General features: G+C 30.9%; 2 protein-coding genes across 2 annotated transcripts; one reads left to right on the top strand and one right to left on the bottom strand.

The window, feature by feature from the left end:
* Positions 1-882: 882 nt before the first annotated feature.
* On the bottom strand, positions 883-3,670 carry LOC123220455 (vesicle-associated membrane protein 722-like). The gene is made up of 5 exons (XM_044642677.1): positions 3,253-3,670; positions 2,098-2,239; positions 1,893-2,013; positions 1,617-1,679; positions 883-1,346 (listed from the first exon to the last, which is right to left on the bottom strand). Exons 1-5 carry the CDS (start codon positions 3,440-3,442, stop codon positions 1,200-1,202), a joined length of 663 nt encoding a protein of 220 aa, XP_044498612.1. The 5' UTR covers positions 3,443-3,670; the 3' UTR covers positions 883-1,199.
* Positions 3,671-12,887: 9,217 nt separating this feature from the next.
* Positions 12,888-14,700, top strand: LOC123221908 (putative F-box protein PP2-B12). The gene is made up of 3 exons (XM_044644884.1): positions 12,888-13,199; positions 13,475-13,593; positions 14,227-14,700. The coding sequence occupies exons 1-3, from the start codon at positions 12,930-12,932 to the stop codon at positions 14,612-14,614; spliced, it is 777 nt and encodes a 258-aa protein (XP_044500819.1). The 5' UTR covers positions 12,888-12,929; the 3' UTR covers positions 14,615-14,700.
* Positions 14,701-15,077: the final 377 nt, after the last annotated feature.

Here is a 15,077-nt window from a genome sequence, read left to right as displayed (position 1 = left end):
ATGAGACTTAAATCTCATATTGAAAAGTCTGAACAACTAATATAGGATTTATATAGTTTTGAACTCTCTCATCTTAATAACTAACTTTTGAGGTATGATTCTTCTAAGATTCGTATCAATTTTTATAATAATTTGGCTAAACTGTAGTGTTCTCAAGGCATAAGGGAAATTACCCCGAACAAAAGTGTTTGAGATTGAATGGAATATTTTTGGTAGAACAATGTGAAAAAAACAAAGAAGAAGAAAACGAGGATCGGGCAGCATATTAAATTGTTAATGTTGTTTACTTTTATCACTGCAGACGCGGAGACTCACTGTTTATAAGAATATTGCACTTCCATTTTTTAAAAGCCCGACTTCTAGTTTTATTCTTTTTCGCGTTCACCCACTAGAGTCCCTACAATTCGTGGAATAATCACCGTACTATCAAATTATATACACAATTTTATATATAAACAATAATATTTTTAAATATAATATTATATAATTAAATAATTTTAAATTAATAATAAAATAACGTACAATTATATAATATATATATATATATAAACATATTTTGTACTAAAAATAGAAAAACTTAACATTGATTTAACACATAATATGCATGATTTTGCAGTATGGACCACTAAGGGCCACAAACGTACAACCACGTGCCAGAACAACAAGCCTTAGTACAATGCAGGCCTCAGGCAGGATGGGTCACAACAGAGTTGGCCCAACACTGTTCACTGCTGGGGTTGGCTGTGTTTGATGCCGAGAGCGAAACTAAGACGCAGACGACGCTGCACATTTGGCCTACTGACCGCGTAATCTCATTTTCTTGATTCAATTATATCAACAATCCCAATCAAACCAACATACTACTCATGATATTATTACTAATTAAAGAAATAGACAATCAATAAAATTGTTAAGGAATAATTTGTTCTGCAACCATACAATTATGTACTCATTCACTACATCATTATGAAGCAACATAAGACATTTATCTACTTCAGAATAGTTCAAGCATATAAACTATACAATCAATGCAAGATACAAACTCCTCCCCTTCATTCATGACTATAAGGAGAGAGACAACTAAAATATAAAGGATTCCAGCAAGAAATATGCAAGAGGATGGTTAACAAAGTAATGAAGAACCGGTTTACCGAGACAACTAAGTCTGCGTCACGGCAAGGGCAGTATCAAGGGAAATCCTAGAAACAACGGAAACCAGGGCAAACCGATAGGATAATGATAAGAATCAATGCAATGATGATTCCCAAAACAATCAATTTAATTTTCATATTCTGGTACCACATCTTCCTTCTCAGCTTAGTTCCTTGTTGCCTGAAATCTTGTGCCTGCACCAAGACAAATACACCAAGAGATGAGAAGAAGATTTCAGCAAACGTAACAGTGAAGTGAAAGAAAAATGGAAAACTTAGGGATATCATTGCAGAATACGACGATTCTAATGATACATCATTAAATGATGTACTGCAACCCAAAAACATGTCAGGAGATGTTCCATCAATTTCCAGTGGACACAAACAAGTTGCTTCAATGAATGCAAAGAGTCCGTGCTTCCCAATTAGATGCAAAACAGAAATTCCGCTACAAGCCGAACTAACCTGTGATCGAAGGTTCTCAGTTTTATCCACCAGCAGCTCAATCTTCTCACCACGGTCAAGAACCTGCAGAAAAGGTGAATCTCCTCAGCGATAACAGATACCATACTCTACATATAAAAGGATGGAGAACCCTTCATAGCCAAATCCCTTGGTGTCACCGCATTTAGCAATCGCATAATTGATTGGTGAAAAATCATGGACAAGAATTTATCATTAATTTTTTATTTCTAAAAAGGTCTAAAACAATTGCACCATAAACCAGAAGCTACTCCTCACCTTCTCAATGTTTTCCATCATAACACCCTTAACTTCAGACACCTGAGCTTTCACTTTCGCAAGTTTATTGATCTCTTCAGGATGATCTACACAATATTGCATGTGCTCTTTCAATTTAGGCCTATAGAGAAGACAAAACCATAAGGAAAAGCTATCAAGGGAAAAAGACAAAATTCGTCTTAATCAATTATAAGAATATAAATACCCAAACTCTCTCTTAAGACTATTTGCAGTAGCTGTTGCAGCTTTTCCTCCACCATATCTCTTGTTGAAATCTTCCTTAACCCGATCCAAAAAACCAATTGGAAGTTGTCGGCCAGCAGATTCAACAGCCACAACACAGTATGCTGCAGCATCAAGTGGCAGAGTTCAGCAAATTAATAATGCATTTGTGTAACATATATCGACAAATGAATAGCCATAGATTACTAAAATAACTTAGACTCTTGACAATCCTCTGGTAAATGTTACAAACAATTTCTTGTCAATTAACAAGGTGCAAATGAATTAATCAACAACGGCAAAATGGGGAAGCCATGGAAATTGTTAAACACTTGAATGTTGGAAATGACTGCAAAATTTGTTTGTAGTTCAATAATCCTGGCGAGGAGGAATATCATTTTGTGTCTGCTTCTCAACTTAATGCAGAGTCATTTACATGAATGGAAATAATGCAGCCAACAACAGCTACAAAATGAGGCAATACAACATCTCAACTGATACATTCTTTATAATCTAACATCAAAAATTGTGAAAAGTATTAACATCCAAAGCTAAAACCTAATCAACAATTAATCAAAGTTAACCAAATATTAACATCCAAAGCAAAAACCGCATAAAACTGCTTCAACAGAAATATCTCATAATTTACCAAATAAATCATACTTCACGACTAGAATTCATTTCCACCCCAGAAATGGAACAAAGTGACCCCAAACCAATCAGCAGTTTACAATTTATTACTTCTTCGTGCTGCACAATAAATACAAGTTTCCAAATAATCCAACGTCATTCCCAATAGGCCAAACAACAATCTCATGAAAGATTCAATACATCCACAACTTAATCTCATGCAAATGAAATAAAACCCCCCAAAAAAAAAAAATCAATTCAAGATCCACCGAAATTAAATCATAAAACACATTTCACAATAAGCCAACTGAATAATCAACACAGAATTCAAACGGTCAAACACATAGATTTATCAAAACAATAAAAAGTAAAACATATTAGAGACACAAAAAACAATGAAAAAAATTGATGCTGATCCAGAGCAGACATATTCATTTCGTCCAAATAAAACTCACAAACACGAATATTAAAAAAACAAATAAATGAATAATATAGAAATGAAACTTACTGAAACCATTCTCAACGAGGTAATTAAAAGTATGGCCATCACAGTTATAGGTAAACTTGTTATTGTTAGCAGGAAGTTTTTGGAGGCATTGCGCAGCGATGCTGGTGAAATTGCCGGTGAACTCGGTGTACTCGGCAAGAATAACCGTACCACGAGCCACAAAGCTATAGATCAACGACTTTTGGCCCATGTCAACCCCTAACCCTGAGTCCAAACCGAAACAAATGAATTTTCGAAGGAATGTATGTATGTGTAGAAAGAGAGAGCAGGAGAAAATTTGGGGAAAGGAGAGAAAGACGGTAAGATGCGAACGACAAGCCAAAAAATAGAATGCCGGATTTAAGGTGGTGGGAAGACTTTTATTTATTTATTTATTTGATGTACGGAAATGTTGAACATTGAAATGGGATGTTTGTTGCCAGATTCTTGTCTATTTTGCCGGAGTATTATTAACGTTAATTAATATTACGTGTAAATAAGGGTATTTTTCTTTTAGGTTGAAAATTCCTGAGTTTGCAAGAATTTGAAAATGCACCAATCCTAGCGTGGCGTGGGAATAAGTCTTTAGGCCTGCTATTTATTGTAAGCATGCTTCAATATTATATCATGTAGAATAACACCATCATATAATTTATAATTTCTTCATCCTTATCCTTTCATTTCTTTATTCTATATGTATTACAAGTCTATCAAATATGCCATTTTTTGTAGCCTTATGCCGTCTGTGCTGACATCCAGTAGAAGACTTATTCTAAATGTGATGTCATAAATATTCATTTTTATGACATCATATAAATGCATTATTAATGTATCGATCGACTTGCAATACCAATAGAAGACTTTTCAACCTAGATTAAGCAGAAAGAGTAAGAGTTATCAACTATTATGAATCTCATAATCTTTTCAACATTATATAAAAGTTTTTTATTGTCATAGAACCATTTTTTATAAAATCAATAATTATAATTAAAATGTAATTATTTTTCTATCATTTTAAGAGCACATACCACAATAATGATGATACTCATCAAGATATATATATATATATTTTAACAAAGAATTTTATTCGAATTAGACCGCCTCATTGGGTCAGAGCCAACTATATCAAAGTAAATCAAGAGTTTAATTTTAATATGTTATTAGATGAGACTTGCACTACAAAAAAAGAAGCCTTAATGAGAGGCAAAATTTTTGTATTCTCATTATTAATACTTTTAATTGCGGAAGATATAATAACAGTCCAGAACAGGATTTTTTTGTTGTTAAATTTTTTTAATGATAGGAAATAGATTTTTAACAACCATGTTATCATCGTTAGAGTCACAAATTTCTTTGGTTTTAACAAGAGTATAAAATTATGAAAAAAGTATTTATAACGATGAGATATTACCCCGTGTTATTACTTCTCTTGCTAAAATTAATATTTTTTGTAATATTGAATTTATGCGTTTTTATAAATAAAACTTCATTTTTTATCATTCAAACTATCATTTGGCAGTCAAGATTTATAATGTTGTTCATTACACATTCAATTATATATAATGCTAATCTCATCTCTTATAGATTCAAGAGTGTATAGAGGCCAAGGGACATCGAAAAACATCTACGGCTTTCCAACATTCTCATTGTCATCTTGCTATAATTTTTTCAAAACTTTTAATAATGTAATTGTGGACGTACACATCTAATTCAGAATTTTATGGTGTACTGCTTTTTTGCTTTGTAAATGAAGAAAACTGCAACCACCAACTATGAAATGCATTTTAAATGGTTAACTGGATAGAGTGAAAATGCATAAGTTTTTAGATCCTGTTGGTTGCAAGAGCATCATCAACAAAGACGTAAATTTTAAGAGGAATGAACTTGTCGGACTTGAAGGAAACATAAATTATGAAAGGGAGTCTTAGATGGAATAAACAAGGCTTGACATTTTTTATACGAATACAAAGGCTGCTTCAAGGGGAAACTCAAAGTGTTACTTCGGGGCAAGAAATAAAAGTTCATGAACTTGAAAATTCTGAAGTACTAAATCCAAAAGACTCAAGACATTGACTGGATGCAATGAAAGAGGAATATGATTCTTTGACAAAGAATCAAACATGCAACTAGTTGAAAGGCTTAAAGGAGGAAGGGTGGTAAAATGCAAATGAATTTTCAAAAGAAAGTTCCAAATTCCTAGAATAGAACAACAAAGATTCAAAACTCGTTTGGTGGCAAAAAGGTTTCTGTAAATAGAAAGAATGGATTATAAGGAAATGTTTTCACTTGTAATTAACAAACTAAAATAAAGATTTTGCTAGCCTTAGTGACAAAATTTGATCTTGAACTAGAGCTGTTAGACATCAAAATTACGCTTTTACATGGAGAGCTCAAGGAGAAGATTTTGATGGAACAATAGAAATTAAGCCTTTGAAGATTGAGGATAGCAAAACAAGGTGTGTTTATTGAGAATATCTCTTTATGGTTTAAAGCAAACCCCTCACCAATGGTATAAGAAATTTGACATGCATTTGGTGGAATCTGATTTTATTAAAAGCAAACAAGATAGTTGTGTTTTTATCTATCTTGTTTTATATGTGAGTGATATATTAATAGTTTGCAATAACAAGGCTGGAATGGCTTTGTTGAAAAAGAAAATGAGTTTACATTTTGAGATGAAAGACCTTGCTCAAGCTAGGAAAATACTAGGCAAAATAAACAAAACCAGAAATCATAAAGCTGCTACACTAACTTTGTCTCAACATGATTCCAAACCTGTTAAAACGCCTATAAAGAGAAGTGGGTAATGTGATATTTGATGGGTATCATGGAAGTAGGATTAGTTTACAAAAGAAAAGGAGCTTTGGGAGAAAGGGTTGCTGGATACTTAACAAATATTGTGCTGGGAGTATTGATTCTCCCATGTCCATGAAAAGTTTTATTTTTACTGTCTATCTAAAAACCATTAGTTGGAAGGCTAATTTGTAGCCAGTGGTTTTTTTATCATCAACCGAAGTTGAATACATGACGATTACTGAAGCAACAAAAGAAGTCGTTTGGTTGAAAGGCCTCAAAGAGGAACTTGGGTATAATCAACAAAGTGTAAGGATCAACTATGATAGTCAAAGTGTCGTTTATCCAGGGAAAAACTGGGACTTTCATCAGAGGACAAAACATATAGATATCCAACTACACTTCCTCTGAGAATTTATCAAAGACAAGATAATCAAAATTTATAAGATAGATGAAGTTAAAAATCAGCTGGTATGTGTACAACCAAGTCGAGTAAGAGTCAAGAAACACTTTTTGTATTGCTGTGTCTTGTTCGTTTTTCTTTCTTGTTTTTCACACCTTGATTCCCCTTAAATCTCTTAAATATTGCAACACTTCTTAGCCTTGTTTTGTTCTTCCAAACAACACAACATAAGAATGATGAAGTGAAAATTGTATAGATTTTAATCGTTCCGCACTTGAATAAGATTCTTTTTTTTTAAGTCATATTGCTTTCAAATACGAACTTTCCAGGCTTGAATCTTCTAAATTCTCTTTTGAGAATGCCTAGAAGACACTCGACTGAAGAAGGGTTTTACAGGTTCATTGCAACATCGAACAAATTAAGCCAACATATGCAATCACCTACACTGTTACCATGGCAAGCTTGTATAAGGCTGCTGACATACTTCAAAAGGATATGCTGACTTTGACTGGGCAAGCAATATAGATGACAGAAGATCCATAAGTGGCTTTTGTATCTGTCTTAGAGGAAATCTAATTCATTGTCCATCCAATAAAAAACATGGGTAGGTTGATCTTCGAAAGGATCAAATATATACCATTGTCACATACGAGATTAGGGTAATTTGGATACATCAACTCTTTGTAGAGCTCGATGTAAAACTAATGACTGAAACTTTTGTCTTATGGTAAGATAACATCATTACAACTGCTTGAGCATCAAATCCAGTTCAATAAGCTAAAACAAAACACAATGAAATAGGCATTCATTTTATTAGAGATAAAGTCATCAATAAAGAGATAAAGTGGAACACATTCCTTCAACTCAATAATTAGGATACGCGTTTACAAAACCACTTTCTCCTGCTTAGTTTGAATTGTTCAAAGAAAAGCCAATCAAATCTTCGGTATCATAGTTATCAGTATCGTACAATATATGATACGAATCATAAAATGTATCAAGTTAATGTAATACAGTAAAAATATTATATATGATGATATATATTATTAATACGAATCGATATACTATTTAAAAAAAAATGATGATATATATTATTAATACTAATCGATATATTTTTTAAAAGAAAATGATTATATAATAAAAGTATATATGAAAAATTTTAAATTTTTAAAAACATTTATGAATTTTTGAAAATGATGGAATATTAATTAGATCTTTTTATCATTTTATTTTTAAAAAATCATATTATATAATATAATACAATAAAATATTAGACATACGATACAAAAAATTAGATTTTCGATACATAATAAAATATGTGATTCGACTACCATGCTCTGTATAATAAGGTAATGGGAGGAATAGAGAGCTTCAATAATCATCTCAAGTCTTATACAGAAGCTAAAACAGACATTTTGCATTTCTTTTGGTTCAAAGCTAAAGAGCAGGGTTTTATCTTCTCTATTCATCTTCTTCCTCTTAGTAACTAAATTAAGGTTAATCTGGTGGGGATTAGAATCATCAATCTTGTGTTTGTTCAATAAAATTTCTACAATCAGAAATGTCTTTAACAGAGATTGTCAGCGTGTCAAAGACTAATGACCCATATAAAGAAAAGTAACTTTGAATTTGTTCTTAAAATGAAATTCAATATGATTCACTTCTCATAATTAAATAATCCCTCTTTGGTTTCCAACTTACAACTTTGGGTGTTGGGTTAGAAGGGTGTAAAAATTAGTTTGATAATCTATTTTTTATTATTTATATTATTTTATTTGATTTATAGATAATAAAATATTTTAATAATCTTGTATTATCAATAGTGATATGACAAATTATATAAAAGATAATTTAATTATTAATTTTATCCTAGGTATTAAAATATTATAAAAATAATCTTGATTTTATCATAACTAAATACTTATTTATTAATTTTTTAAAGATAAAAATAATTTTATTTTTAATTAATATAAAAATATTTTAAAATAATTATATCAAAAGTATTTAAGAAAAATAATATATTAATATTTTTCTATTATATCTAATTAAATATAATAATTATCTTTTTTATCTAATTTTATTAAATATAATAATAATTTATATTTAATAATCTTTAAAATAATTTATTTTTAAGATAAATTTTTAATTTTAATAATAAAATATTTCTTAAATCATAGGCGTATTAATTTTCCTGCAGAGACAAGAGTTTCTTCAGTCAATGAGGCAACGAATTTTGTTACTATTTTTTGAACAAGTTGACTCACCCTCATGAAGCTTGCACCAGGGGACAATTATCTCCTTCTAGAAACTAAATTATTAGCTATATTTTATCAAAATTTCTGTCAAAATTTGTACTAATTTTCAACAGCTGCCTGATTTCAGAGTTAATTAATAAGATTATACAAATCCCAACAGACTGAAAGCTGATAGAATTTCCACGGTCCACATTTGAGAAATTTGACTTTTGAGCACCCAATTCGACCACGGCAACTTTTAGAACACGATTATCATGGTTAAGTAAATTTTCAGGCTGTGAGAATTTGTTCAAGCAAATAAAATCTTAAAATTTGTTGGTTTTTGACAAATTGTTGAAATTTTCACAAAAAACAAGACCATAAAATCGGCATTTTTTTAATTTTATGTATCGTTTTAAATGTTCACTGTTAATTTTGGTACGGTAAAATTGGAATCCCTAAGCTCAAGATTTATGTTGCTTATCACCACAGTTGTTATTAGGCCAAAAGACTTATTCCCACCCAAGGCTTGTTACAGCCCAAACTATTACCTCTCTCACGTAATTTATTAAAATTAACATAATTAATTAATTTTAAAAATAAAATCATCTTTTTATAAATAATATTTAAAAAATTAAAATTTGATCTCATTTCTCTCTTAGGCTCAAAAAATCAATAATTTTTTTCTAATAAATTAACAATTTTTCTCTTACTCAAGTTTTAAAGAACAATATTTCTTAGGGTTTAGTTTTCAATTTTTGACACCATCATTAGTAATCTCTCCATTCCAACGCTTTCTCTTTCTTCAACAGTGTCTCTCTTGTCATTCGTCCCTCTTCTGATCGGCTATGTAAATCGAGAACACAAAGAGCTTCATCAAAAAGATAAAACTCTTCGTTTTCCCAGAAGAAGATGATTCGTCTTCTTTTGAAAAGATTATTATTTTTCTAGACAAAAATAAGATTTATCTTCCTATTCAAACAATACACAACCATCAGAGGGAGAAGAGACCTTGAGATATATCACTAGAGGAAGAGAAACCTTTGGGAGAAAGAAATTGTTGAAGATGGCATCGGATAAAGTGGTTGAATATTGGAATTAAACCCTTGGGGTAAAGTGATTTTTTAAAATATGGATTAAATGAGAAATTATTACATTTTAGGGTTTAGAAACAAATAATAAAATTTTAATTTATTTTTAATATTATAAATAAAATAATGATTTTTTTAAAATTAATAAATTTAATAGTTTATAAATAAAATTTTTAAAGTTAAATAACAAAATTTCAAGAAAATAACAATGGAGGTGAAAACTAAGTCCTTTGGCCTTCTAAGAATAGGATTATTAGTCAAAAGCAAATCTTTGGTTTTAAAACAAATTGGGTGGGGCTGTTTTCATCATTGCCGCAATCCCACCGACTTTGATTATCTGAAAGATGATCCATAAAGATTTAAGCCAATAAATCTACGGAGGAATTTGTCAAACATATACGTAACTTGCTAATTGGCAGAATATAATGTTGATTATCATGTATTTATTTTGAATATATAATAGGCCAAAGGACTATTTCCCACCCAAGGTATACTTTTTCTATGCATTGTCACCCGTTAATTTTGAAAAGCCCATTTATCTATCCATAGGCGGTTTAAAAAAACAGATTCAAAGGCAAAATCATCATTTTATCTCTAATATTAAAAATAAATTAAAATTTAATCATTTTTCCCCTCAACCCCTAAAAACTAACACTTTTTCCCTAGGTCAAGTTTTGAAAAATAGCATTCCCCCCTTAGGGTTTAGTTTTCAATCCCCGACATCAAATCTGATGCCATTGTCGACGACAAAGCCTTCCCGACACACCACCATGCTCCGACCACCTCTCTTCTCTCCTCTGGAACGTCGATCAGCTTAGATCTGACGTCGTCTTCGTCTGGAAAGTTGAAGAGCTTCATCTCTTCGTCTTCCCAGACGGAGACAAGGTCGTCGTCTTCGTTTGGGAAGATGAAGAGACGAAGCTCTTCAACTTTCCAGGCGAAGATGACGTCAGATCTGGGCAGATCGACGTTCCAAAGGAGAGAAGAGAGGTCGTAAGAGCATGGTGGTGCATTGGAAAGGCTTCGTCGTCAGCGATGGCTCCGGATTTGGCATCGGGGATTGAAAACTAAATCCTAGAGGGGGGAATGCTATTTTTCAAAATTTGGCCTAGGGGGAAATAGTTAGTTTTCAGGGATTGGGGGGAAAAATAGATAAAATTTTGAGGCGTTAGGGTTCCGTTAAATTTAATTGCTCATGGGTGGGTATTTAATATTTTCATAGCTAAAGGAGGGAAACTTGAGAATGCAGCATACCTTGGGTAGGAAATAATCTTTTGGCCTATATAATATATAAATAGGGAAATTATAATAAATGCTTAAAATTAAGGGGTATTAAAAGAAATTATCTAAAACTCTAAAGATTAAGTAAAACTATCCTCAATTTGGGAAATGACTAAACTGCTCTTATATATAAATCACACATTTCCCATGGATTTACTGTTCAAATTCAAAGAAAAATTCAGGTCTCCTACAGGCCTCCCACGAACATAATAGGTTTTGGTTTTTTCCGTTGACTTTTCATATTTTTCGACAACCGAAAATAACAAATAAAAATAGTACATCATCTCACTTCTTGTTTGAATCAATTTATTGTTAGGAGTATCGAGATTTGAGAGAGATTTTAAGGTTTAAATGTTTGGGGTTTCAATTTTGAACAATACATAAATGTTTTTATTCTTGATTGTTTTGCATAAATTTCTTGAGGGGTTTTGCATTATTGGATGTGTAGATTTGATTTGTGTTGAAATTAGAAGCTGAAATGACGATTTTTGACCAAAAAATGGGTTAAATCCGTCGACGTTACAGTAATCTCTCACGGGTGCACATGGGGTGGGGGGAAATTTAGCGTTTTAAAAATTTTAGGGGGAGAGGGAAGAGAAGGAGATTCACGAGGGTCTGTGGGAATTTTACACTGAACCATCAAAACTGTGGGTTGGGTGAAAATTGACTTTTTTTTAACTATAGGGTATATAGGACATAGACTTTGAATAACCATAACTTTTGATCTGAGAGGAGTTACGAGGCCTGTAATATATCAACACGAAGCTCATTTCGAGCTCTATAACAACAACTAGCTTTGCTAATTGTGCCCAATTTAGAGGCCCAAATAAAACTATTTCAGTGTGTATTATGCAGTTTTTTTGTTTTACCAAATTTAGGAGTTTCGGTTTTTATGATTTTAAGCTTGTTTGTGACTGAACTAGACTTTTTTTATATGTAGTTTTCAAATTTGACATCTATCTCTTTAGTTTTGTTATTTTTTAGACACGTTATACAATGTAATTACGAAATTTTAAATCTATTTTTTAGTTTTTTTGTTCCTAAGAACGTGTAGTTTTCAAAATTCAAATATGTTTTTTCAGATTTTCGAGTGATTTTTTTATTATTGATATTCTAAGGTATTTCAATATATTTATTTATTCTTATCATATTATTTAAATCTTTTATATATTGTGTAATATCAAAATACTCTCATATTTTGTTAACAGTTTATTTAACCCTTAAATTATTATCAAATATCCAAATGCCCTTTTTACATGACATACAAACTAGATTTAACAAATAAAATTAAGTTTTGAGTTAAAATTCATATAAATACTTTTTTTTCACCAATTGATTTTTTTATTCAAATTCAGAAATACGAATTTTTTCCTTCCGAATGAACTCGTAATAATTGATATTAAGTAAAAATAGGAGTGAGAGTAAGTGTTTAAGTAATATAAGAAGTATATGTAATGAGAGTAAGAGTGAGAAGGTTTATATAGATGTAGTGAAAGGTAATTTTGTTATTTTAAAAAAAATTAAGACATTTTTACTTAGAAATAAGAAAAATGGACATTTTTACTTAATAAAAAAGTAAAATAGGTATTTGATGTAATTCCCCTTATTTATATATAGTATTACTTAATTTAATATTATTTTATTTTTAATATAAAATTATATAATAATATATATATATTTATTTATTTATTTATTTATATATTTAAAATAAATATACATAAATTTATCGTTCTTAATATTGGCAACTATATAAAAAAATTAATAATAATAATTTAGTACAGTTGGCATCCGGGTCCTCAGTCTAGTTCAATCTGATACGAAACTAGACCAAGCCATTCATTATTAATATAAAATCAAGACTTGCATAGAGGAGAGGCGAGATGAGAAATAATCAAAATGGACATTATTAGTGTTCTTCCTCAAGAGTGCTTATCCAAAATCATCTCCCTTACATCTCCCAGAGATGCCTGCAGATTATCCGCAGTTTCTCCTTTCTTCAAATCCGCTGCCGATTCTGATGCCGTTTGGAAGACGTTTCTGCCGTCAGATTACCACCGAATCATTTCCAACTCGGCCTCATCATCTCTGTTGACGACTTGCTCCTCCAAGAAGGATCTTTACTTTCATCTTGCAAATAAACCCATCTTCATCAACAGCGGCAAAATGGTAAGCAAAAAAGTCTGGTGTATAGTTGTTGAGTCAAATGATTCTCTCTCTGCATCTCTATATTCTGTCAGCGAACATCCCCTGCTTCAAAATTAAATTTTCTGGGCAGTAGCCTTTATTCAAAACATGGAAACTTTGTACTTTGCGAGAGAGCAATGATACTTTGTCCTTGATTTAAACATCTGTGTACTTGTTTTGTGTACTAAAATAGTGTATACATAGATTGATTGTTTCTTTTCCGCCTGTATACTTGAACTTATGATTCTTTGACGCAGAGTTTTGCACTTGAGAAAGAGAGTGGAAAAATATGTTGCATGATTGGTGCAAAAGCAGGGATTTCTCTGACATGGGAAAGCAAATCCTACTGGACATGGCCATCTTTGCCAGAATCCAGGTTTGATCTCTTGTTCCTTATCCTAATTTTGACTTCAGCTTGCATTATATAACATGTTTTCAGTGATCTACTTAAAATTTATTTTGAATAAACTAAACAAAGTCAATGAATCCATCGATTCATGATAATTTCAAGACCTATGCATGTTATAAATACTAAATTGAAATTATGTAAAGTTATAAGAATAACTAGAACATGTGCATTCTAAATTCACAATACCATAGAAATAACATTTATTAGAGTGATTGGTATTCCACTCCTAAAACCTCTATTAAATTACAATTTTCAATAAATAAATTTAATACAGTATGAGTTTCAAAAGAAGATTTTGAAAATAGATCTAACCAATATATAATAAATTATTAAATCTTATAAAAAATCTAATAAATTTTAAATCTACACTAATGTTGTTTATCTAGATTATAATTTTTCAAGGATATTAATTTTATTTTTATTAATAACTTAAGTTAATTTGTAAGTCATCATATTAAACTATTTAATTTCATGGTTTGGATAAACTAAATCAATAAATTTTCTAGCAGACTAATTATATAAAATTTAGAACCTTTTTCTGCCACCCAATGGTTATTTCTTCAGTAATTTTAACTGTGATTAGTATGATTGCATATGCAGGTTTCCTGAAGCGGCTGTACTGAGGCCTGTTTGTTGGTTCGAAGTGAGGGGAAAATTAGAGACCAAAATCTTGTCCCCCGAAACCCCCTACGCAGCTTACCTTGTGTACAAGTTCGCTGATTCCAGAAATGGGTTTGACACAAGACCTGTAGAGCTGTGTTTCTACGTTGGAGGAATGGAGGAGGAAGAAAGAAGAAAGGTATTTCTCGAAGCTCATGCAGGTGTGCAAGATCGAGGAGAGGGGTGGATGGAGATTGAGATTGGTGAATTCGTTAAAAAGAATGTGGAAAATGGAGGCGTGGTGTATAGTCTGTTTGATTTTGATGGTTTCAGCAGCAAGCATGGACTTATTATACAAGGATTTGAGCTGAGGCCTAAAAATGTTTGATCAATAAATAAGCTTTTGTCAAGCTGTATCCTCTCTCGGTGGGCATATTTGCATTTCTAGAAATCTAACTCCTGTTTTGTGTACTAGTCATTCGTTTTAATGATTTTAAAATTGGACCAGATATTAATCTAATAAAAGAAACAATGTAGTCCAATTAATCGATTGATAATTAAACCGATTAACTATATATTATTTATAATATTCAAAAAAATGTATAATTTATTATTAAATTTATAATTTAATTTATTTAATATTAAAATATATTTAATTTAATGATGTATATATTTAAATATGATAAATAAAATTTAAGTTCAAGTTTTTATAATAAATTTTTTTAAAAAAATTATACATAATTTAATAGATTTTAATTAATGGTTGATAGTCCAATTAGTCATATCAGAGAGTGGAGAAAAAATTTTAATGCCATAAGAATCTCCTCAATTGATTTGATAATGTCGTTGGG

Source organism: Mangifera indica, chromosome 7, assembly GCF_011075055.1.
Source record: "Mangifera indica cultivar Alphonso chromosome 7, CATAS_Mindica_2.1, whole genome shotgun sequence".
Classification (NCBI taxonomy): domain Eukaryota; kingdom Viridiplantae; phylum Streptophyta; class Magnoliopsida; order Sapindales; family Anacardiaceae; genus Mangifera; species Mangifera indica.
This window is presented reverse-complemented; position numbering and strand designations above follow the sequence as displayed.